This window comes from Antedon mediterranea, chromosome 2, assembly GCF_964355755.1.
Source record: "Antedon mediterranea chromosome 2, ecAntMedi1.1, whole genome shotgun sequence".
NCBI lineage: Eukaryota > Metazoa > Echinodermata > Crinoidea > Comatulida > Antedonidae > Antedon > Antedon mediterranea.
The window spans coordinates 7,918,785-7,944,130 of record NC_092671.1 but is presented as its reverse complement, the minus strand read 5'-3'; the positions used below and the strand labels follow the sequence as shown (position 1 = coordinate 7,944,130).

The 25,346-nt window shown below is 29.9% G+C and overlaps 1 protein-coding gene across 1 annotated transcript in view; it reads right to left on the bottom strand.

Moving 5' to 3' along the window:
* The window catches only part of LOC140040262 (uncharacterized), a 28,980-nt gene extending 15,685 nt beyond the window's left edge, over positions 1-13,295 (bottom strand). The window contains exons 1-2 of the mRNA XM_072086056.1: positions 12,981-13,295; positions 9,349-10,104 (exon numbers count right to left, since the gene is read on the bottom strand). Of these exons, the coding sequence (XP_071942157.1) occupies positions 9,349-10,030 (682 nt within the window). The 5' untranslated portion in view covers positions 10,031-10,104; positions 12,981-13,295. The remainder of the gene's footprint in view (positions 1-9,348; positions 10,105-12,980) is intronic.
* Between the last annotated feature and the right edge of the window lie 12,051 nt (positions 13,296-25,346).

Here is a 25,346-nt window from a genome sequence, read left to right as displayed (position 1 = left end):
TTATATAATATATTATCTCTCGTTCATCACACGCACACCTATATTATTTTTTCATCTTAAATCAATGTTGATCAGTGATGCCATATCATAAATCTGATGCGCGCGTACAAAAACATTACATTATTATCAGTGTTTAAACGCGCTCCTTAGAGTCGTGATCTCGGTCAAGCAAAATTCCTTTTTGTTATATAATTGTTACGTAATCAACATAGTTACCATTACACTTACAAAAATGCCACCAATAAGTATTTAATTGAGAACATTAGGCCTATGGATTTCATGACGCGATTGGGTTTTAAACGTTCGGGCAGGAAAGACCATTATGGAAACAAATTGCCGTTTGTTGATAGATATAACGGGTTGTTTTGTGCAAGTTAATAGACCAGCAAATAGTATAAATGTGTACAAAATATAACTCGTTTTAACAACACGGTCATAACAAATATAACAAATTATTTATTTTGGTCTATTTCGTCAGCCATTGCTTATTGTTTTAGTTGTGTTGTTATTTATTAATATATGACGTTGACGATGCTTTTATAACAACATAAGCATAACAGAACAATCATAGTATTATCCAATTGTGATGAATGAAGCTCTGTGACACATGCACACACGGTATATTATCGAATGGTAGGTCTATTAAAAATGAAATACGACAAATGGGCTGGGATAATGATATGCAGTCGGCCGCTAAACGCCTTTTCTGCGTGATTTTGTGTTCATAGACAGTTATTGCATTACAAGTACTGTACAATCAATGCTACACCACCATTGTTCTATAAAATTTTCCATTAATTATCATGCAACCTACCATGCGACATGATGATTTGTGTTTTAGACTTTAAAGGCTGATAATCCAACATTTTTACAAATGCATTCATTACTACTGCACCGATTATTAAGAATATCATTAAAATGATTAGTTTGTTTTGTTTGTATTTATCAACAATAACTTTGGTCTATTTAATAAAATACTATTAAAAATTTTAATTTGGTCTAAATCCAATTCGTTCCTTCGGAATATAATAAACTTCGACCCATTTACGTCGACTTATAAAGATGTCAATCATTCAACTAATCAATTGTAATTGGATAAAAGTATACTGGCCACGCCTTCGGCTACTGAGTAGATTATGGTCCCGAGTACAGGCTTGGCACAACTTTTATATAATAGTTTCAATAGTTTTGGTGTTAAATTTCATTTACTGTTTCCACTTTATTTAGCAAAAAAAAAAATAAGTTTTAATTCGAGAGTGTCTTTATGAGATCAAAAACTGTCTCGGACAAAGTTACAACTTTTTTTAAATCATGACATTCAAAGTTCTTACTTAATCAGCTGTTCAATATGCCAAATTTGATTTTGTTTTCAAACAATTACATGAATAAATATAATTTTAATAGTTTCCAATGTTTTGGTTGGCAAATTCCAATATTCAAATGTATGCCTGCCCGAGAAAAGTCGGTAAAATACCTGGATTGCTTATGAATGAGAAATGTGAAATGTACCATTTTTATTTGACCCCACGTGTCAAAGTGTCTTTTGTGTCATTCTGACGATATTGGCATTGTATTAACAGTCCTTCATTTACTTACTATTACAATGAGATAACATAACTACACGTGTTGAATTTATAATACTAAAATTGTGTAATTTCTTTCCTATCTCGACTACTCACGATTTTTAAATATGATATCATATAGCGGAAGCAATTCAAAAAGAAACAAGCTATGAAAAGCTATACGTTGTCCAATAAACATAGAATTGTTTCCTGTAGTTTGATTGTAACCAAAATATACAATAAATCAAATGTTCGATTCGATAAGGGGCCGTGAATTTTGGAGGCCAGTAATCGTTCAATTATGGCATACTTTTGACGACGATGGTTAATATAAAAGTAATTTAATTTTACGTTTTTTTAAACAATAATAATGATTTCATTGTTTTGTAGACCATAATAAACAACGTAACCAACTAGTTATTTTTGGTAGGATTAGAGGTTCATTTGTTGGTTTCCATAAAACAATTGTCTTCATTATATGCGTAAGCATAGAGCAGGCATGTGATTTCTAACCAACTTGGCGCTATAAAATTAGATTTTATAGCGCTATGCTCTAACAATAAAAAGTTTGTTTCTCATGACTTATTATCTTTACATTTCAATATGAGATTTCAGGCTCAATGGTATTTCCTTTCTTTAAACTAATCTATTTCTGTCTAATAAAGGGCGGTTTGGAATAAATTGGCGTTTTTCAATTGTATAAACTTACTGTTTAGGTCTATAATTGCTATTTTGTAATATTATAGGCCTACCAAATATGTCATAACAACAACTAACACGTAGCATGTAGGTTTGTTACTCACTAAGTGGACCAATTGAGTTTTTATTTGTAATTTAGAAAGGCACTTCTCGTGTTTATCAACAACTTGCTACCAAACAACGTCATTGAACTTTGAACTTACGTCTAAGTCAGACGATAAAAAGGGATCAGCACGAGTAGAAAGTCGAATTATTGCATCTACCTATATATAAGGAATGTATACCAGGAAATCATGTCTGATATGCCTGATTGGACAAGTGCTACCCCAGACACAAACTCGTGTGAGTCTGTCCGAATTTTGCCATAATCTGCACGCAATCAACCTAATCGACTACACTTTTCTGACCTGTGTATAGGTTCATTACAAATAATTTCTACGCTGATATAATAATTTCTTCTTAGTTAAACGATACTTTGTTGTTTTGTTCTAGGCCTACATTTTTCCAAGACGTAAAATACCTTCTCGATTTTATATTCGAACTGCGCATGCTTGGTATTTGCCGATTCGATTGTAGAAGTCCCTGGATATACAAAAGGCGCCCCTGGGATAAACTTGAACATTTTGAATCTTTGCCCTAAGCCGCATATTCTCAATATATGACCTATATACAGGTTTAGTAATTGGTCCTAAAATGTATAATAACAATCTAATTTAACGCGGATAGTTATTCCATTATTTTCAAGTTATTTATAACACATCTTTTGTGATAACAAAATGTGATTAAGCCTACTATGTTTATCAAATTAAACAAGATTTGTTAGTGTCCGTTATATACCATTATACTCCTTATATCACATTACTCGTGGGGGTTTAGTATGTTTGAGTATGGACCAGTACAACAATTGCTCAACATGGTTGTGTAGCCTACCTGGAGATTCTTACTCGATTGTTCAGAATGATACCTTAAAGAGAATACGCCTAATGGAACAAAATCATTCAAAAACTTTCTAAACCATGTGGTTACTTGCGCCATTGTATTATTATTATAATTACCTAACTAGTAACTATGGAAACACATTTTCATATGTTATGTTTGATTTGCGACAAGCACGGATTAACCTTTCAGATACGCAGTATTTCAGAACGACATGAAACGTTCTGAATTCTCATAGGAGCGTCCGATTCTTTCGCGACCCAGAATGTGTAATGATGCCAAAGTGTTTTACGAAACAATTTGAATGGGTTATTGAGGACTATAATTAAACTGGCCTAGATTAATTAATGGATTCTGCAAAAGTTACCACAAAAAACTACAACTAATAATGCGATTTAAAAACCCTGTGGGAAACGCGAAAAAAAATGGCAATTATATTGGAAACCACATTGTACAGGATGGTGTAATTATTTATTTAAAAAACACACGGCCGAGAATGTATACATTTGGGGACGTGTAGTACTGTTGTAAAGGGTTTAGAAAATTAAACCGTAGCTCCGTAAACTACGGGATTACGAGAGAATCACTTTGGGAAAATAAAACATGATACCTATGATTTATATAGGATCATGATATCGTTAATTATTCAAAAACGTTTTGCACTAACGATGCGTTTTATAATAAAAACATAAATGGTTTATTTAGTATTTATCTATAAATTGTATGATTTATTAGTTGATTTATTTACTATTAGCCTGCGTTAATAGTTAATTTATTATCGCATTAATATTAATAGGTCTATTGTATACCTGTATGTTTTTTAATAGTAATCAAAGAGTTATATGCACAACCCTGTGGTGTTTAGACCTACGTAAATGATTTCTAGTGGTAGCATTTTTGCAGACGTTACTGACGCAAGATAATTAATCCAAATTTACTCATTCTAATATAGGGCCTAGATATTATACTGTATAATACTGACACAGTATCAATAAGCAAGCAACTAATCTGAAATTTGTTTGGTTTTCTGGCTTTAGACCTGTACGGCAAACCTTTATTTATAACCCGATTCTCAGTGCTGTATCTCCACATACTACAATAATTTTCCCAGTATAATGAATATTTGATAATCTCATGTGGGTATCATGTAAGGTTATGTGAAGGGTATTTATGCGAATGATACTAAACACATGGGATGTTGTACACCAAATATTCCTATGATACTGAAGAAATCAAGATAATATAGTGTTGTTAAGGTTTCCGAATGCAACCGAGCACTAAATACCGTAACTAAATATAGAGTCTATTATAATAAGCGTAAACCCACTTATCTAATGATGCCTTGCCTATTATAACTTTTCCATTATCGGAAATCTTTGAAAGAAAATAATTAAAAACTTCCGAGCATATAATGTAACAAAAATGTGTTAAATCCATGGTGTGGTGCAATTCAAAGTGTGACTTCCTCTGTATAGGCCTACAAGCAAAGATCATAACGATTATGTTAATCCCCTCCACCACGTACACTTTACACAACTATTATTATACAGACCGTAAATTCTAAAAGTATAGTTCCATTAATAAGACAAAACTGGTTATTAGCATGACGTACCGTATAGATCAAATTGTATTTTTATGTAGTAAGCATAATAGAATAATTAATAATTATGTTTTATGTACATATTTGAATAAAGAGTATACATGAAAAGACATAATTCAGGATTTACGTGGTACGAGTCATTCGATATTATCAAACATAATATGTATGTCTAAGATAAAGGTATATTTTGAATCATTTACAAGATCAACGTCTATATCAAGTGCCGTAATTGTTCCACAATTTACAAATTAATGTCGAGAACGCGTGTTAATGTCTCAATTAACTTGTTTTACTAACCTTTAATTACATTGTTATTCAATTGAACAAATCGTTCAGAAGTTTATTGACATTAATTTGCTAAAATACAAATCGTGATGAAATTTAACACATGGCATTATATTCTGTAATAACAGATAGAAGTAAAAACAATCTATGATTTAATTCATTTCTTTTGTATAAATATTCTTATTTTAATTGGTAACTGAAACGCTTGTAGATATTATCGATGTTAATAATTAGTAAAATGAAAAACTATTTCTTTATATAGAAAATAAATGGCGGAAAGTTCTACCCGGATGTGGGATGTATGACCCGATTGGGTGGGGTTATACATTCCCAACGCAAAAAGCTAACAAAAATCTTAAATCGAAGCCTGTTAATGCTGTAAAAATGAACAATTTATTCAAACACTACCGACCGTTAGATGACCACACGTACAGTAAATACTACAAACAAAATACAAATTTACTTAATGTTTGCCAATAATTAATATTTTTTTCGACAACAAACATCCCACCCAACCGAGATATGAGAAGGAGAGAAGAAAACATTGATTGAAATATTCCATTTCTCCACTTACGCTACCACTGTCGTTACATAATAAAATACTAAATAGCTTCAATGTGGTAATGTTGCTAAGATGGATAAAGAAATACAAAAAGATTTAAATACAAAAGCAGTTGTTCAAGTGCTGTAATTTGAATTCCTAAAGTAGATACCAACGTGACAATGCTTTAGCTACTAATAACAAGTATATTGTAGAAAATTGCTTCATTTGCGTCAAAACTTAGGACTAAAATGAATTTCGATTTATCAAATACTTTGCCTAAGTACCAATAAAATTAAAAACCTAGTGAAAATTACCCATTTCCTAAATCGGCAATTAGTTTTATTTTCGATGGAAGTAAATTTTTGGTAGAAAGCGGCAGTCTTTGACCTTATTCCGTTAACTGAGTGATTGGATGAGAATGATATTTGTAACGATCCGTGTACAAATAGAAAGTCTCTCATGAGAGATGCCTGGCCCCATTTTAAATGCAAAAACAACCAAAATATTGCAACTTGGAACGAAGTCGGTGTTATACAATAGCAAAGTACGGTACACCATTATAATTTTGCTAAACAGTCTGCATTGAAAGTAAATGTATCGATGAATACAAAAGCTAATAAAATGTTAGCAACATTGGAATTACATTGAATTGTTTATTTCAAAAATTGTAAATGCAAAAACAAACAAAACATTGCAACTTGAAAAAAAAGTCGGTGTAATGCAATAGAAAAGTATCTCCAATATAAATCAGAGAGCTGTAAAATTATATTACAACTCCCTGATATTATTGTGCTAAACATTGAAAGTAAAAGCATTGTTTGTATCGACGAGAATACAAAAGCTAATGAAATGTTAGCAGCATTGGATTTACATTGTATTGTTTGTTTATTTCTTTATTTAGGCACAGTATATTAACTGCAGTTGATTTCATTTTTTTATAATTCGTATGTAGCCTATGAAATTTTTAAACCAAGTTCAATGAAAAATTAACACAAATGCAGTGTAGCTGAAAAGAGTAATTCTGCATTGCATTATTGATTGAAACTGAATATGTTAGGTTAAAAAAATATTTTTATTCATAAATGTATTTAATAAGTCTATTTTTAAGGGCACAGTTATCATACTTACATTTTCGATGCTTTCACAACATTTTTCAAATTATCATCGAAAATTATAATACAGTATAATTATTTTATATTTAATTGAAAAGAATAACAATTTTATTGATCCTGTTTGTCTTTAGTTTAATATAAACATATTATTAATATCTTACCATTGAAAAGATATTGCGTTATAAAATATTTCGTAAAATAATTAGGCTTATTTTGTTTTCCTTTGTGACTAACCACACCCTTTATTCATTCAATGTTTTATGACCAAAAATTACAGAATCTAGATATACAATTTCTATCCCTTTTCGTTATTTTGGTTTTTTTTTTATCCATTTAATATTGTTTAAGCCTATATACTTTGAACCGTTAAGCCTATTCGTAGTATACGATAAAATAGTATTATATGTTTTATATATTTGTTTTGACTATCAATTAGGCCTATTTTAAAACAATTTACATTTTTCTCTTTCGTAAATATCATTTTCATTAATAAACATGATATACGTACGCATAAATGTGCGCTACTCTGCTTTATCTAAAATTAGTTACGATATTCATTCATTCATTCAATCTTTTATTTCGGAAACTCTGGTCCATAGAAAGTAAATTACATATAAATGAAATAAATAAAATAAACAAAATTACTACTACTCATCTCAGGATGGCATTCCATCTGGAGAGCATCTTCGACTTAACTAAGACATTGCTTATAATCGTTGAGATTAAGAACACAAATGTTAACAGTTTATGTAACAGTAAAAATCTTAGTAAACAAAACACAAATTGGAATATAATCGGATACTGAATTGTTTAAAATTCAATTTAAAGAAGGAAAGAGCTAGAAAAACTCATTATCTTGATATGATTGACTTTTTAACAACAAGTCATGTAAAATATGAAATGAATATAATTTGGTTTAGAGTTCACAAATGAACACGCATACGTTTTATTATTAAACAATTTGTTTCTGTTATTTAATACGAAAATATGTTTTTACGGACATTTAGAATTGTGTCTACAAAAGGTAATGATATCTAGGCCTAAATGAAATAAGATTTTTTTTAATGAAAGTATGTTTTCTTATTCTTCTTCAGTTTAAATACATTAGGCCAAAACGTCGTTTAATCTATTACCGACTAAATACGAAGTACTGACCTGGGCATACTATAAAATTAATAATAAATAATATTATTTAAATCAATGTTGGTTGAAATAATGAATTACATTGTGTTCATAATTCCAGGAAATAAACTTATTTGGATTCAGTCATGTTTAATATTATATTTTTGAGATAATTTCAGATAATAAAAATCAATGTCAACGTGATTTATTTATAATGTTAAAATAATTTCTTAAAAGAATTATTAAATTAAAAATTATATTATAGATGTGTGTAGGCCTATGTATATAATTATTTAATATGAAGCTGTAGTATAGGATTATATCACATAGGATATGCTGTAGGCCTAAATGAATGAATAAATATTATTATCATTATAAGCTATATTATACTGATATATCTAAATTTTATTTAATAATAAATTAATAATGAACACATTATGCTTGATATTATAGTAACCATCCTATAGTTTGCAAAAGCGAATAATGTGCTAGGCTATACGAGAAACTGTATAAGAGAGAAAGTTGGTTTTGCAACCCAACCACCGAGTATACTGAAGTTTAAAATAGTGATAAATTGCTTGTTTTGTTTAGAATAACAACCCTCTTAGAATTGGATACAGTTATGTCTTAACTTTTGCTTTTAAAAATAATATTACGGAAAATGGAATAAAAATGTGAATTCTGACCTGTCTCGAAATTGTTTAACGGGTCTGTGTTTTGTTTCTAGCGCTTAGCAACAAATATAATTGGCCTCGTGCTCTTTGTCTTAGATTCAATTAAAATGAATTCGGTACGTTAACATTGGCCCGAGTATGATAGGCCGACAGGGCCATAAATCACAGTCATTCTAAACCTGGCCGCGGTAAAGTATGAACTTGCGTCTGTCCCAGTTTAGTATTTTTGAATTCAGTGCCTAGTTAGTTATTACAAATGGCCGTGTGTTTATCGACAATTTTCCATCCTTTGTTTCACAAACGATTTGTTTATAATTTGTTTTCTCGTCGTGATGACGTATAAAACAATGAAAAGAGGGTAAATATATAACTACAATTCGTAACATATTAGTTCATGATCAAAGATGGGCACCTGGTATGTACTTGACTAAAGCATAATATAGATTTATGTTTTAAATCTTTCCAGAGACTATAGACTTAATAATTAGAGCCAGTTTGCGTTGTTTATGTTTATAAAATGTTTTGTTAACTTTGTAGGCATACTCATTTTCCAACCATGATTTAATTGATCAAGCCCAACAGAAAGGTATCTCAATAAACATATTGATGTTGATAATCGTTCCGATGATGATATGCTATATATAATGGGATAGACCCTACCATTTACAATACCATATAATCCGTAAAATTTAACATAATTAAAAGGCACGGAAATGAGCAGAGTTATTCAACAGTTAATCTTCCAAATATTAAATTAAACATTATTATTATAAATGTTATAATTTTTTATAAATCTTCAATAAATTTTTCTTACCGTCTTCCTTTTCTGATTTTGCTCCGTCTGTGGATCCCGTATCTTTCGTTGTTACCGGAGGCGGTGATGAAGTCGGCGACGGCGGAGTAAAAGATGAGGTTTTCCGTCCAGTTTTACAAGTTGCTGGATAAGTTTGACTATCAAAATTTGAAAAAGTTGTATAGCGTTTTTCATCTGCTGCAGTTGCTGTACTGTTGTATCGGCTAAAAGTGCTTGTATATGCTGGGCCCAGACTAGCGCCGCTGTGAGGTGTATACATTGTTGAACCGGGGTTGGCATATCGATCGTACGATTGCTTCGACAAAGAGTAATAACTACTGAGTCCTGAATCATAGTTTTTTTGCGTACCCATGTAAGGATAGGCTGTCGCATCATAGTCCTCTCCGATACCAGTCATCGGGACAGAGGTGTAGTGCTGGGTATCGCATGAAAAGTACCAAGGGTTAGCATACCCCGGTTGATCAGTGGGAAAAGAGTACATATTCGTGGCGGGGGTTGCCGATAGGTTATTGTGTACTCCAGCTGCTTGTGTTACGGAATCTGAGAATTTCGTGGCGAAGCTTCCGCATTTTGAGGTGGCGAGAGCGGTCGTCTGTATTTCGCTCGCCGCCGAAGGTTTCAAAACTGGAGCGTTCTCACCAGAATGTATTAGAGAATTAACGCAGAATGCCGATGCTGTCATTTTAATACTGGTCGTATTTTTCTTCAGTGCAATTCGGCCGCTTGACTGCGTCTGGCGATAAACCTTATACGACCCTATAGGCATAAAACATAAGCGAGAAAGAAATATTAGCAAAAGTCATGTGACTACAGTGACCAATCAAAATGTAGAAAGCCGAGTAAGCACGATTACTTTGACTTCAAATATATAAATTGCTACAACTTTTAAATCGTTAAATTGGCCTTTTTTATTTTACCTAACGCCGATTACATCATAAATAAAGTTTGAATCATCATTATCATTGACTTATTGTTTCTTGTTAACATCACCACGGGATATAATTAGGCCTACTACGCAATTGAATTAAAACCTAAAAAGTTTATCTGTGCGATAAGTAAGCCTACATAGAGTGAACACATTTTAACAAAACATTTCAATCAATTTACTACAAATAATCGTTATAAAACATAAGCATAATTCATTTCATAATGTGTTCACTCCGTAATTCATATTGTAATCATAATTTAATCAAATTAAAGTATTTTCTTTTTCGCTGCAGTTTGATAATAAAACGGTTATCTTATAGATAGAATGACAGTTGAGTAAATTCCTATTTATATAATATTGGTAATTTAATTGAGTCGTATTATAATAATAACAATAAACAACATGTATAGGTGTACACTTTTCATTCCTTCTGAACTCCTTTAGGCGGCCCAAGTGGTTCGCACAACAATATTTGTTCCCATTTTATCCCTACAAAACCAATAGTTAAAGTGAAGAAAGGGTTCCAAGCAATCGTCACTTTTATCGTATTATATAAATAAATACAACTTTTTAGGCCAAAGTATAAAACTATAACACCAAAATAAGAAAGGGAAATTACTAAAAAAACAACAATAAGATAAGATCCTAATTTAAAATACAGAAAGTAAAAATAAAAGAGTAAAATAAGCAAAAAAAGCAATTCAAAACATATTAAAAAGCCAGTGAGCATACTCAATTGAAAAAAAACTATTTAATATTTAGATAGGATAGACAGTCTAAACTATGTCTGAATTATATTTAGTAAATATAAAATAAACAGTGAATTAATTTAAGATAATTAGTCAATGTTTAGGCTTACTATTACTGTATATTTATTTATGTTTGATAAATTAAGAAGACGTGGTACATTATACTTATGTAATTTTAATCATCAACTTAATAGAAACTAGTTTCTGATAAATAATTTCTGTTTTTATTCATGACTTGTAAACCTTAAGGCGTTTGTGGTTTGCCGTTGGCAATGAAGTTGTTAAAATACTCATTACTTTCGCTACTAAACGCGATAACAACCAATTGATGATTAAAAACAAATCGAATAAAATGATTATAAAGTGTGCAGTGAAACACTCGTGAGTCCGTCGTGTTATCAGCCATGCGTTCGCTTCAATAGCCTAGCTGTTGTGGCTGCGAAGGTAGGTAAAATACAGAGACTATTTCGATTATTGTTCACAATAATTAAAGATAAAGCACTCAGTGATTAAGATTTAGACAAAGGTGTACAATGTTACATAAAATGCAGATAAAATGAAATTTTGTCGTAAAGAAAATTATATTCTAAAAATAACTGTTTATAAGAATTGGCCCCTATTTTTAATCTGTAGGCCTATGTTTTGTTTATACAAACAATTATTGTTAATATTTAACTATGTAAATGTGTAAACATATAAACTAGGTAAATCAGTTAGTATGGATTGTGATTTTGTTAACGTTATCTAGATTTTTAAAATATATACTATAATCGATGACTATACTTTGTTACGCTTAATTTATAGTTTTTATTCTCACGTTTCCAGTTTACTTATATAGTATTAAGAACGTAGTGTACTTTCAAAAATGTGAAAAGGCCAAGCAAACAACATATTATTCTACAACTGCAGAGAAATCTTCACTGTGGTTTCAAATAGAGGTACGTCCAACGGGGCTTAAGATGGATTATGGGGATCAATCAGTTAATCCAATCCTAATACCATATTGCGTCTTCTGGTATTCTAAAGCTGTTACTTTAGGTATCACAGCATCTCTGGAATTAGAAATACTCACCAAAAGTCACAGTTTTAACAAGTTTGTCATAAGACCACAGGTATGTTGAAACTGAAGACGACTACTTTATAAAGATGGAAAATTAAATGATATATCCAGATGGTTTAACACTTCAAAATATGTTCAATAGAAAATTTCAATTCCTACTTTTTTTCTCGTAAATAACTATTTTACTTCAAATAAAAAAAAATGTTATTGTTGGAAATTATTAATTTATTTCGGTAATTGTTTAATACTATATAATTCAAAATAATAAATGTAATTTAATTGTATAATACAATTTAATTATAGGTAGGCTTATTTTAATATGTACACAAATTGTTACTTATTATTCATATAAAACAATGATTTAAAAATAAAATAAAATTTAATTTCTCTTTTTGACAAGGTCTATAAATTAGAGTTTGTTGGTAGGATTATAATTTTCAGAATGTCCATATTATAATATATATTATTATAATGCCATGCCGGTTGGTTTTGTTGAGCTAGGCTAGTCGCTTTATTTCTATTATTCAATCGGCAAGACAAAATGGTACTTTCTTTAGCTTCTACTGGACATGTATTAAATGGTGGTAGGCCCTACATTACAGATTGAAGGACAAGCATGATGTTTGTTGATTAACAAAAGTAAATGAGTTAACATTAAAATACATCTTTAGGTAAAACCGTTCGATTATCGTAATTGGTATACCTCAACTTAGAGAGTTTCAATAACGAACCTGTCTAACATAAGAGCTATGGCTAGTGTAAATAAACTATTGTTCGCATATAGTACATTCATTTTCTTCAAAAGATACATAATATAAGTGACAGAATTTATCGAAGTTGATGTGGTAAAAATACCATATTACATTATATATTTTCAACACTCACAATCACTTACCTAAAAATGTCTACTTTTCTGGAAATCCGTTAGTTTTACTTTTTTACTGGTAGTAGTAAAATATTAATTCCGCCACGCTGCTGTTTCGACCGCACTGGCAACGCTGTCCGACCAGCTCCGACAAAATAAAATACCGAACTTGACGAAGAAAGTAGTTTTACTATGTTTTAATCTAATAAAAAGTACTCTATCACCTTAAAATGACCGCCCTTAGCCTACGTTTGACTTGACCATGGAGGACGTTTCCAAGGTCTACTTATTACCGTATTATATCAAACTTGTTCTGTAGTATGATAGCACTTCATCAGCGTGAGGGGAAGGCGGTCGATGTAGTTACCATACATTGGATAAAAAAAAGCACACATGTTCTTTGCTACAACACCGTCTGTCATTGGTTAGTTATAAATTTGCCAGACTAGCTTTCGAGCGTTCGATTATTAAAATAATTATTGTTATAGGTATAACAACATTTTGTTTTAGATATACAGAAACTTTTAAATTCAGATTTTGATTCTACTGCAAAAATACAATAATATTTAATAAGTAGTAAGAAAGATTAGAAAAAGATTCAATGAAAAGTATGGAATTCTTGTTATCATCATTACCAATCATTACGCTTTACCTATTATGCCGATTGTAGCACCTCATACGGCTATACTACCCATATGATAATCCTATAGCCAAACAAACAAAAATTGTTTTACGTCTTAGGTTTGACTTTTTATCAAATGTTGATGGAAAATTATTTCTTTGGTTTTTTCTGACCATTTATTGTTTTAATTATTATTAACTAATAGGCCAACTGTAGTTTTTTTAAAGAAATGAGGCTCCAGCATTGGCCTACATCTTCAATAAGAATAATTTTTTAACTAAACTATATTGCTAATGTAATATAGAATCATATTATATTATATAAAAATAGGCAGATAGATAAAAATATACAAAAATAAAATATTTTCAAATCAAAGTTTATATATTAATACCGTATAAATGTAATACAATTCAACATTGAATTCACACCATGGCTAACAATCGTTCTTTTTCAGAGTATGTCGTATCGAAATGTTTATATTGTTTTCAACATAATTATATTAATGTTTAAAAAGTGTGCTTCAAGTTGTAATTGTCATATGAAGAAATATAATAAGTCCTATATATTGCATCTAATTTAATAATTGAAAATCAACGAGATAAGTATGTTTGCGTTGACAATAAAGGAAAACCGCAATTAAATAATAAGTGAATACTGCTAGTAGGAGAACTAGTTCCATAATAGTATACGTGTAGGCGTATATTACATTTTATACCAATTAGGTTGAGGTTTCTTGCCATTTTATCGATATTTCTTAAATAATAATGATTATTGTAATATGATAAGTAGTTTTTGCCACTTAGTTAATTCCCTTGCTACTTGATTTCTCAACTTTGTAAATGCATTCGCTATATTCCGTCACCAAATATAATACAATAAAGCCATAGAATACGCAAGGGAATTGTAATTATCCAATCTTTGTGTGATTACAACAACTTTAAATCGGAAACAGTTAAGAATCAATAATAATAGAGATCCTCGCAGCAAGAAAGCAAGGATGATACTCGTATACCTTAGGCCTAAGTAAACAAGCAGGTTGTAGCAGGCTAACTTATGGTGTAAACGGCAGCAGACATCACTTATGACGCCATTTGCTGATACTCAAACTTCTACATGTTTATATAGTTCAAGATCACTGCCAATGCAAACAAAGGCTAACCGCGGAATTATTTAGAACAAGTTATAATTAACGGGTTTGTAAGTGATACAAGTTGTAATGAGGAAAACATGAAGACAATACTTTATTTTGCCGTACCTAATAAACCACAGGGACATATGCTATCAGTAATGATTCGTGTTCTTTTTTCGTAACATTGTGTTTCATAAAGTACTGTACCGAGCTTCTGTGCAATTACTGTGCAATTATTTTATTGGAACTGGTGTAATATTATGCAGTCTTCTCTAATTTAGGAACAACCCCTTCGTTTATTGACAAATTGTTTTACTGTTTAAAGTTATCAAATCTAAACAGTAACAAATATTAATCGATTTTTACGGCTTAATTATTATGATTGAATAACGAACAGGGTAAACATTTATTTTTACCCCTTGGTATTTGTATAAATACAACTTTGCATCATTAAGATTTTTTTTAAACTCCTTATTTTATCTTCAACGTGCATATTAATTGATTTTTAAATAATGTTAGTATACTCAGGAAAGAGTGGATATAACTCAATTCCTTTTTGTTTCAAACGGTTATTTTGAATATTATTACAATAGTATCATGTTGAAAAAAATCATATCGTAAGACTATTAATGTTTTCTTTTATAATTTTTTGATTAGAAGACTAATCATGGTTGAAACGCCTTTATATACAATGTTTGGGTAAAGTTACACTACATGCAGATTGTGTGATTAACATGGGAATACGGATGGTGATTTATCTATCTTCACTCAAACACATGGCTTAAGTTGAGTCACCAGCCACTAACTAATATTTCCAATCCATGCATTGAATCGTTTCTCTAATGATGAGGAATGTAAGTAAAACTCAAAGGCAAACCGATCGTTCAAAAATATGGAAATGGACTGCCCCTTTTTAAATGAATATTTTTTTTAATTCAAATTTTACAGTATATAAAAATTATATAAAAATATACTAATATTAATTTGTTTTATTTTATTGATCATTGATAAGAAAAACAGTGATATAAAACATATTAGTTTATGATAATATCGTTGTTTTTTCTGCTGTTTATTTTTACGATCTAGATCATTTGAGATCATTAAGCAAATAAGCACTTTATTTTATCTGTATTGAGGAGACTCGGTCCTACCAATGCCACAGCTTTTAGATATATTTTTACAACTGTAGCTTATTTATATATTACTGTTATAAATAGTTATGCAAACATGTCTAGGGTTTATTTTGTTATTTCTATTATTTATATTTCTAACTAAATTATTTTTTATTATAATAATCATTATTAAATTTGTTTCCACTTACTGACGTTGTGTTGTGCTTTTTTGTATTACCTTCGTATACAGGCATTTTAACCATGTAAAAATGGAATGAAACGGACCTTCCATAAATGTTATGCTTGTTTATAAAATTTATATTTTAAATAATAGTTATCATCTATCTTGCTAAACATTAATGTGTAAAATATCTAAATGTGTTTTGTTTTCCACATTACAAATTAAAAGTATTTCAGTATTTTATTGCCACTTTAGAATCAGTGGCACACAGCTTTGGTAGTGCACCCATACAAAACATTATAAGAAGTATTAAAGGAAAACTGAAAGTAATATGTCGGAGAGGGCGCTGCTTATCCTCCTAATACTATTCCTTGGGAAAATTGTTTTGTTTACAAAAGTTTTTAATTTAAAATTACTAGTAACACTTAAACTTTAAAATAATGTTGTAAGTAGTTGTTTCTGAAATTATTTTTTTCTTATTTTTTGTTGTTATCCTTTTCTTTAAAATACTGCATGTGGCAAGAAACATTGTTTTCTTCCACTACAGGATACCCTGCAATTAATTGTCTTTAAAATGTTTTGATTATAATTTATATAGGCCTATTGTTTATATTGCTATTATTTAAATGATGGATGTTCATTTTACAATAAACTTCAAATAAAAACAAAAATCCTTCAAAAATAAGGTCTTATTGAAGAATGAAAAAAGATAATAGACTTGTAAAACGACTTTTAATTAGTTATATTATATACTTTTTTTGTGTATATCCGACACAATACGTAAAGATGACGTAATAATGGTGATGAGATAAAAAACCAATAAATCATTACTATTAAGTGAGTGAGTGGCCGAGCGGTTAAGACAGTGGAACCGTAATTACGTAGCCATAACATCGGCTAGAACCTAGTACATCTTTCGAGACGAGTAGGGGTTACCCCAGTGTATTAGTACATCATAGCCACTGATCACCAACTGGGCCCTCTGGGAGACCAGTCTTTGACTGAAGAGGTTACCCAGTATAAATATATATTTCAATCAATTAATTACTATTCGTATATTCGACATGTTGATAGGCCTACATATTAAGACATTAATAACTATTAATTATGCATTAGGCCTAATATTAATTAGTGTTATTATCAAATAAAAAGTAAATGAATCGCTTCCTTTACGTTTTAGCATAGCTGTCACTCTTTTAAAAAATACAACCAAAATACCCCAAACAATTCGCATATTACTTTACTCGTAAATCGAACAATACAAGATCTAAGACTCTCTAAACAATATAATTGAAATACAGCTATGTACAAGGGCTACGTTATGTAATGTATATTTGATAATAACTTTTATGTATTTCAATCACAGATTTTATTATATTTGATTTACGGGCATTTTATTTACCATTGTTAGTTTTTGTATTTCACTTAAAGGCCGTCGTGGGACGAAGTTAAGTGGTTTTTACAAATTGTGCCGTAATTTGTGTTTCAGTTACAATAGGTCCACTAACTATTGTACACACATTATGTTAAGTTTTAGCAGTTTTATTGTATGGTATAATAACTAATTATTAATCAAACTGTTTTTTGTTTCGTTTAACTATACTATATATGACATTTTGTTTATGTGATATTTCAATACATTAATTTATATACCAGACATTTTGCTGTAAATTCCGTCTAGCTAGCTTTGTTAATTAAATGAGTTTATATTGTAATTAACAATCAATTTATAATCATCCGATATAAGCCTTACTAATTTGATTTGAATAGTAATATACTGCGATTGAAAGGTTCCGCGTTATGGCCACATTCATAATTGCTATTACAGATCATTCTATTCAATAATGCATGTTGTTCATCATTGTATATGAATAGTAACAATCTCAATTTGAATATGATTATATATAAGGTAGTGTTATATGAAAGTTACAATGTGACAATATGATGACATTTTAATAACTTTAAAGTCCAAAGTATAAAAATTCGTTGCGAAATTATTTAGCTTAAAATTGTAAAAAAAAATATTATATTATATCGTTCGCGAATAGACATTAATGAATTTTATGTTTAAAAGATGCAAATGCATAAATTAATAATAGTCAATTACTTTCTTTAGGCCACATATATTTATTTTTAGCTTTGTAAATGGCAATAGCACCGTATTTCTACTGTTGGCCTATGCTGTTTTAGATTGGTACTTAGTCTCTTGGCCTAAATCAATTACTTTTAGCCTGTCTAAATAGCCTTATACTTGACTTAAGTTAGATAAATAATTGTTGGTTTAAATTTACTTTGTTTTATCATTATCAGCCCAATATTTGACTGACGATTTAAAGTCAATTTCTCTAGGCCTCTCTCGTGGCTTTTCTCGCTGACGGTATATTTTGCTAATTTCTTGGTTTAAGGCCTTTCTCTCAGCCGTGAAGTTTAACAGTGTGCTAATTTCATTCAACACGAACAGTCCATTATTTTTTTCCCATCTACACTCCCTCGCTGATTACTCTTCTACTCACCAAGCGCATATACTCATCGTCATAGAAACAATCAATTACGTTAATTGATAGATGAATGGAGAATTTCGCTATACATTATTTATCGTGTGGTGATTTTTCTCAAGTGACTATCCGCTATAATTAGTAAATTAATGTTCATCGCAGTTGTATGAAAAATTATTTTAGTTGCCAACCTATCAGGCGGGACAGTTTGTTCGATGTTCGCGAGCATCGCAAGATATATTACTCGGCTGGGACACTAACAGGTTCTAAGTACTTTTCTGTGATAAAATTAGTACATATGCGTGGTTTTTTAAAACTATTATAATGTATAGGCGCATGGCTGGTAATTGGTAAAAAGTCAATTATAATTGTATAGCATTTGTGATGATTATATTATTATGATACATATGAGAAAATCTTATGATGAATGTCGTCGTTTAAATTGAAAGACAAATGTAAATAGTATTTTTGTACGAAAGTTATGGCCATTAAATCTATTATTAGTAACAAACTATTACACCATTACAATTTAACTATTTGTATTAATGCCTACTAATACTATGGCGTATTTTTTGTACAATAGTTTACTTCACCAAGTATTAAAATAGTTCACTCAATCCTAAATTACAAGCCTATATTGTTATATCTTCATAGTGAAAAGTTTATCAAACCATTATCAAACGAATAGACATGTACGAATAAAAAAAAAAGTGTGACATTTTACAAAATGGTTAACATTTTTTAAAGTGCAATATTAGTCGCTCAAACTTTCGACCTATTTTAAAATTATTTGGTATTTTCATGTTGTTGTTTTTTTTTTAATTCCAACACCGGACTTCCAGAGGGCGTATTCTACTCTTGTTAAACATTAAAGTATTAAAGTAAAATTAAGTGAATCACATTTTATCAATGATGATAACAGATAATAAATAAAAAATGTGTATATATACAGTCATCCTATTATATTTAAGATATTTATTTCATTAGATAAAATCATATTTTGGATTTTAAATTTGTTTGTGTTGAATTTGCACGATGAAGTTACAGTTGCCGATTTAAAACAATAGAGGGCGCATTATGTAAATATGGAGAGGGAAAAAATAATTCTCGTGAATTCACGCTCAGGCGATAATACCAGTAATACGGTTCAATCAATCAAATGATACTACAGTACGTTACTTTTTTTTCATTTTAAAACTTAAAGTGAAACTACAAAAACAAAAATAACGTGACTGTATAGTTTTTATAATGTTGATAGTTAGGCCTATTTATTTGCTTAAGAAATGTAATCTGTAGTTGTTCTTACTACTACTAGTTAAATCATTATGAATACATAACACATCAATGTAAAAACATTACCATGTAAACAATAATTTGAAGTAGTTTAAATATGGTATCTTTTTAGGCTTATTTTAGAATAAAAAATAGTTTAAACTAAACTTACAAATATTAGATGATTAGGTGTAGTACCGTACTTTTCGTATTAAATGCAATGGGTGCGGAATATACAATTCATTTTAAATAATAATAATAATAATAATATTTAGAGTAATTAAACAGTAAAAATGTAAAATAAATTGATTAATCAAACGAAAGAACAATTTACTAATGTATAACTTACTATTTACACTCTAAAAATGGAGGGATAAGATATAGGCCTAGGTTTACACCATAACAGGCTGAAGTTTAATGAATTACGTACTATAGACATCGGGACAAACTCATGTTTACTTGTTTATAATACATATAAAGTGTTACGGACGGTATCAGTCGTTAAACAATAAAGACACGTTGTGATGCTGTATATAGAATCCTGATTGATCTCATAATAAAATACATTAATGTCAATGATGACATTCCTCTATATTTACTTTGTTAAACTTTAATTTTCGTCGACAGATCGTAATAATTTTAAGAAGTCTTACGATTGACGTTCGGTTAGTTTTTACGTGTCAAAATCTAATTCCACACAGACCACCGTCACAATTTTACGAGGCACTTTTTATGGACAGTGAATTTTATTGCTGGTATAAACCCAGCTTGACCCAATCTTACTACAGTATCTTTCACGTTGTACCAAGCATGCTGTACTCGTTTGCATATACTAGTAAAAATAACGCTATACAAACAAAAAATTATTCTTTGAAAAGATTAATCCAATTTTACAATACTTTACTATTACTTACATAATAGGAAAAAACCCTTAAAACATTATAACAACTCTAAAACGGAATACTATGTACAGAACATAAAATGTTACGACTCAAATAATTACCTTCATAAAAACCAACTAACGAGCACAAACGATTAAGTTAAAATAATAATAAGTTTTATTAGAATTTTAAAGTATAAAATTGGTACTAAAGTGAATAAAAAAGTTAGTCTTACCGTGAAGTCGTCAAGATGAAAAATAGTAGACCTGCAGATTGAGGAACCGATCTTATTCTCCTCCTACTTTAACGCATGCGCAGTTTTAACCGTTTCAGGCGTTTTGTGATTTCGTTGATTCCAATGCATGTGTCGGTTTACCGTTATATGATAATGGTTAAAGTGATAATCTGATAAGAATAATTACATTTTAGACGTGTGATTGTAATCATCATAACGTGTACGTTTATTTAATGTTAGTTTTTTCATTCACCAAACTTTAATCTTATTACGGTTACAATACCGCTATTTGTTTATGTGTATAGCTATGTTTGGAACTTTGTTATTGTTTTTTAACATTCGAGGTAATAAATACACAAAAAAATAACGACCACAATATCCTATTGTTTTTAATTTCGTTAACAACCCGTCATAAGTATATTCAGTACCGGAAGCCTATTCAATGTACAATTTATGTATGTTAAAATGTAGGAATAAGAATAATTAGATAAAGGAATAGCTATTATTAGGGCAAAAATATTTGTATTGTAATATTAATTTGATTTTATTTATAAAATTTCGTTCTTTCTTTATTAATAACTTTGGCCTTCGGCCCATATTACAAAAGGTGAGAATTTACTTCTTCTTTAAATACATTGCAAAAAGTCGGGTTTTTTTCTAGTTCTGTTTAGGTATATAATATCTTGGTTTCTAATTATGATAAAGGTTTCTAAGATGTTCATACAAAGTAAAAAAGTAACATCCACCTTCTCCTCCACAAACTACTCTTTCCCTTGCTACTTTAGTACGTCTATTTTTTTCAATAAAGTAAGTATGTGTTGATAAATGAAACCTATATACAATTTACGTTGTAGAGGCTGCCTTTTCAATTAGGAACTATTAAACAAATAATATAAAACTGAAATACTTAATATGAATTCAGAATTTAAATAAAAATTGTTGTTTCCCCTTTGTCAGTCTGCCTCACGTTTATTACTACAGTATTACTCATAATATAACTTGGTTAAGTCATAAGGTACGGAAACAATACCGTAGTGTCCAACCCAAACTATTGTATTATTTTTATTGTTTTATTTCCAATTTATGTATACCACATAAAACCACAATTGTTACACATAATCTAAAATGAGGAGATATAGTTTTACATTAATTAGCAAGCAAATTAAGTATTTGCAAGCAAATTTGTATACTATTCGAACTAATTAAGTTACTTTATTTAAAGTATATAAACAAATAGTGATAATTTCATATATTGTTATCAAATTAATATCAATTTATCAATGTTTTAAAACATTAAAATGTAAATACATTTCAAGTTCAACATGTTTTCACCACCAAGCATTGACGCCAAAACAAACACCAACTTCCTTAAAAATGTAAACTACCGTATATATCCTCCGCAGAGCAACGTGGCCCATGAATATGAAAACTTTGTTTAAGATAACATGTATAAAACCTGAAGCACATACAATCTAATACATTTTAGTTTACTGTAGTTTAAAATTGTTGAGATTTGAAAACAGTTCATAAATAACACCTTATTTGATGATAATGTTATGTTGCTGGCGGTAGTAAAATTCATGCCTGAACAATAAAAAGAAAAAAGCCTGCGAATGTAGGAAGAACAGGAAAACAAGAGGTGTTAAGACATACCTAATCCGCCCCAGGCAAAATATGCAAGCGTTGTGGTACCAAGGTCTTTTAAGAATTTGGAGAACCTGCTTGGAAAATGCATTACTTATTGTTTATTTTTAGAAATAATACAATACTTTATTTTTATATTTATTAATTACAGCATTAAACAAAAGTAAGATTCACCTAAAGAAATCATCTAATAAACCACTGTTTGTACATTATGTTGTTATTTTAGCCTCATATTTGTTTCACCGTATACCATGACTGACACTTGCGTATTCGGGAAAGAAATTCATCAATTTTTTTTCCAGGCCTATTTAATTTTGGCATATAGGTAATTTTAATTTCTGTATAATTATAGACAAACAGATGACTTTTTTAATAATTTATAAGAAGACCTAATCGTGTTTGGTCATATATTTTAGTATTGTTTTGTATTACAATCGTCAAACTTAGTCAATATTACGATGAGACAAAATTAATTGTTACTTATATTTTATTACAAAACCATAAATATAGTTTTGTTTTATATTTGAACATTTTCATTTTATAATGAAATTCCTATTCATTCATTTTCTTCATCTGTTTAACTATTTGTTTATTTCTTCACTAGAAAGAACATATAACATTATAATCCGCTCTACTACGGATAATTTAGATTTGGTCAAATATTTAATTATTGTGTTTATTTTTGTTTCTTCAAATAGAGCAACTAAGAGCATTCTCTGATTATCACCGTTTTTTGTCGGGTGTTAAATGTAGGCCTACAAAATAGACTTTGTTTTCAGAGCCCTAAACCTTATTATTTTTGTCACACAAATAGGCCTAACACGTAAGCAAAATATGACGAGACCTACATTGTAAAATGCTGCATTATTATTGATTGAAGTCGCATGAATTAGTTAAACGCAAGTCTTTTATCTTTGTTGTCCTTTTTGACTTTTGTCCAATGGCCGGCGATTTTAATCAAAGTCGTGGTTTAAACAATCTAAATACCAACACAATAATATTTTCACATCCAAACTGTTCTCATTGTTTAATTGGTGTCGAAACAGATCACAACGAAAATGGTCATCATTGATATTTAATGTCGTATATCATAATTATTTCTTTTGTTTCGTCACGTCGACAACAGCTGAAGGCCCTTTACGTGTACTTGGGTTATGACAATGTATGTGTTTCAAAGACGCGTTTAACGTTATAAAATCCAATGTTTAACTCGTTCGTACTCTTCTGTAGCAACACGGAACTATACACAACTCGTCTCTTTTACAGCATTCAATAAATAATATTGTCAAAATAATAATTTTATAGAAAGGATGGCTTTTATCTTTCTGTATTGTTTAGTAACACGTTTAAGCTATAACAATATTTAAACTTTCATCGCGTTATATTAATGTAAATATAGACACTATAAATATTTTGTGGCTCATTTGATTTAGAATGACGTAGTGAATATATCGAGTTCCTATATATTATCTCAATATATCTACAGTAATAAAATACTGCAGAAAAGACAATATTGACATTATGATGTATTTAAATTAAATACATTAAATAAATAAATAAATGAATACCAAAATGCAAACTATCTTAGAAAGGAAAATAATAATGCCAGTTGCACCGTGTCGTATAACAATAAACCAAAATTCATGTAAAAATACAAAACTGTTAAACTTAACATTGTCTCATCTAAATAAATCGTTTAGCTTCCGATTTTGAAGGTTTGCGTTATTTTTGAAAAACAATATATTGTTATAGGTATTCTTGTTATTAGTGATATGCCTACATTACATTTACCCCTATCGACTACGGTGCGTAATGCTGATTATATAGGCCTGTTGTTTAGTTTTAGAACAGGGAATAATACATCGAGTTTAATGTTAGATAAGGTATGCAACTCAATAATAAAAAAATGTTGATTATGTAGGACATTGTTTTAGGTTTAGGGTATGAGAGTGTATTATCGGTCTTACCTGATAATTTGTATGATGTTAGGTACACATAATGTTAAATGGACTTTCACTGCAGGAAATACAATTGATTTAAACGTTCTTTTGTTTTTCTTGAAGCTTTTAAATACATTTTCAGAAAAGCCATTTATGTTGTTCCATTGTGCTTGGTGGCTTGGTCTCTCGTTGTAGCTTGATTAGGCCTACATGCATGTTGAACTTCGTTCCTCGGTAGAATCAGAATGCATAACTCTTCGTTGAAGACTTGTCTTTTTGTTTAATCTCTCATTAATGTTAAGTTACAACCAAAATCTGAAAACAAATTGTGAACATAGTTTTGCGGATTACACACGAGACGTCGAAAAGTAACAAGAAAAATGAAGTCATACATAACAAATCGGTCACAGATTGTAGTGTTGAGCCGTTGATCCGTTACATGTTTAACTGTCAATCCGGGGTATAACTCATGCAATCAAATAGAAAATTTTACGATTGTACTTCTCTTGGTCTTTTTTAGTACGGGACCACCCCACTAATCCATCGTAAATGTCGCGTTGGTTTATAGCATAGATTGGACACAGAAATTATATGTCAGTCACCGAAAAGGCCTAATTTGAAATAAAACTTACTATAGATTTAAAACTTAGAGAGGGTCGAAACATTTAAATTTTTTACATACTTAATAAATGACAAAGAAATGTATACATGGCAAGTCAGAATTAAAATCACATTTATTTGTCCTTTTTCTGAAATTTGAGAAATACGTTTGTTAACGTTATTTTTTTTTTAATAACAGAATGTAGGCCACTATAAGTGCTTCTTATGAGTTGTTTAACTCGCCTATCAAGCGACGAAAAACAGGCCTAAAAGGTATATACCATT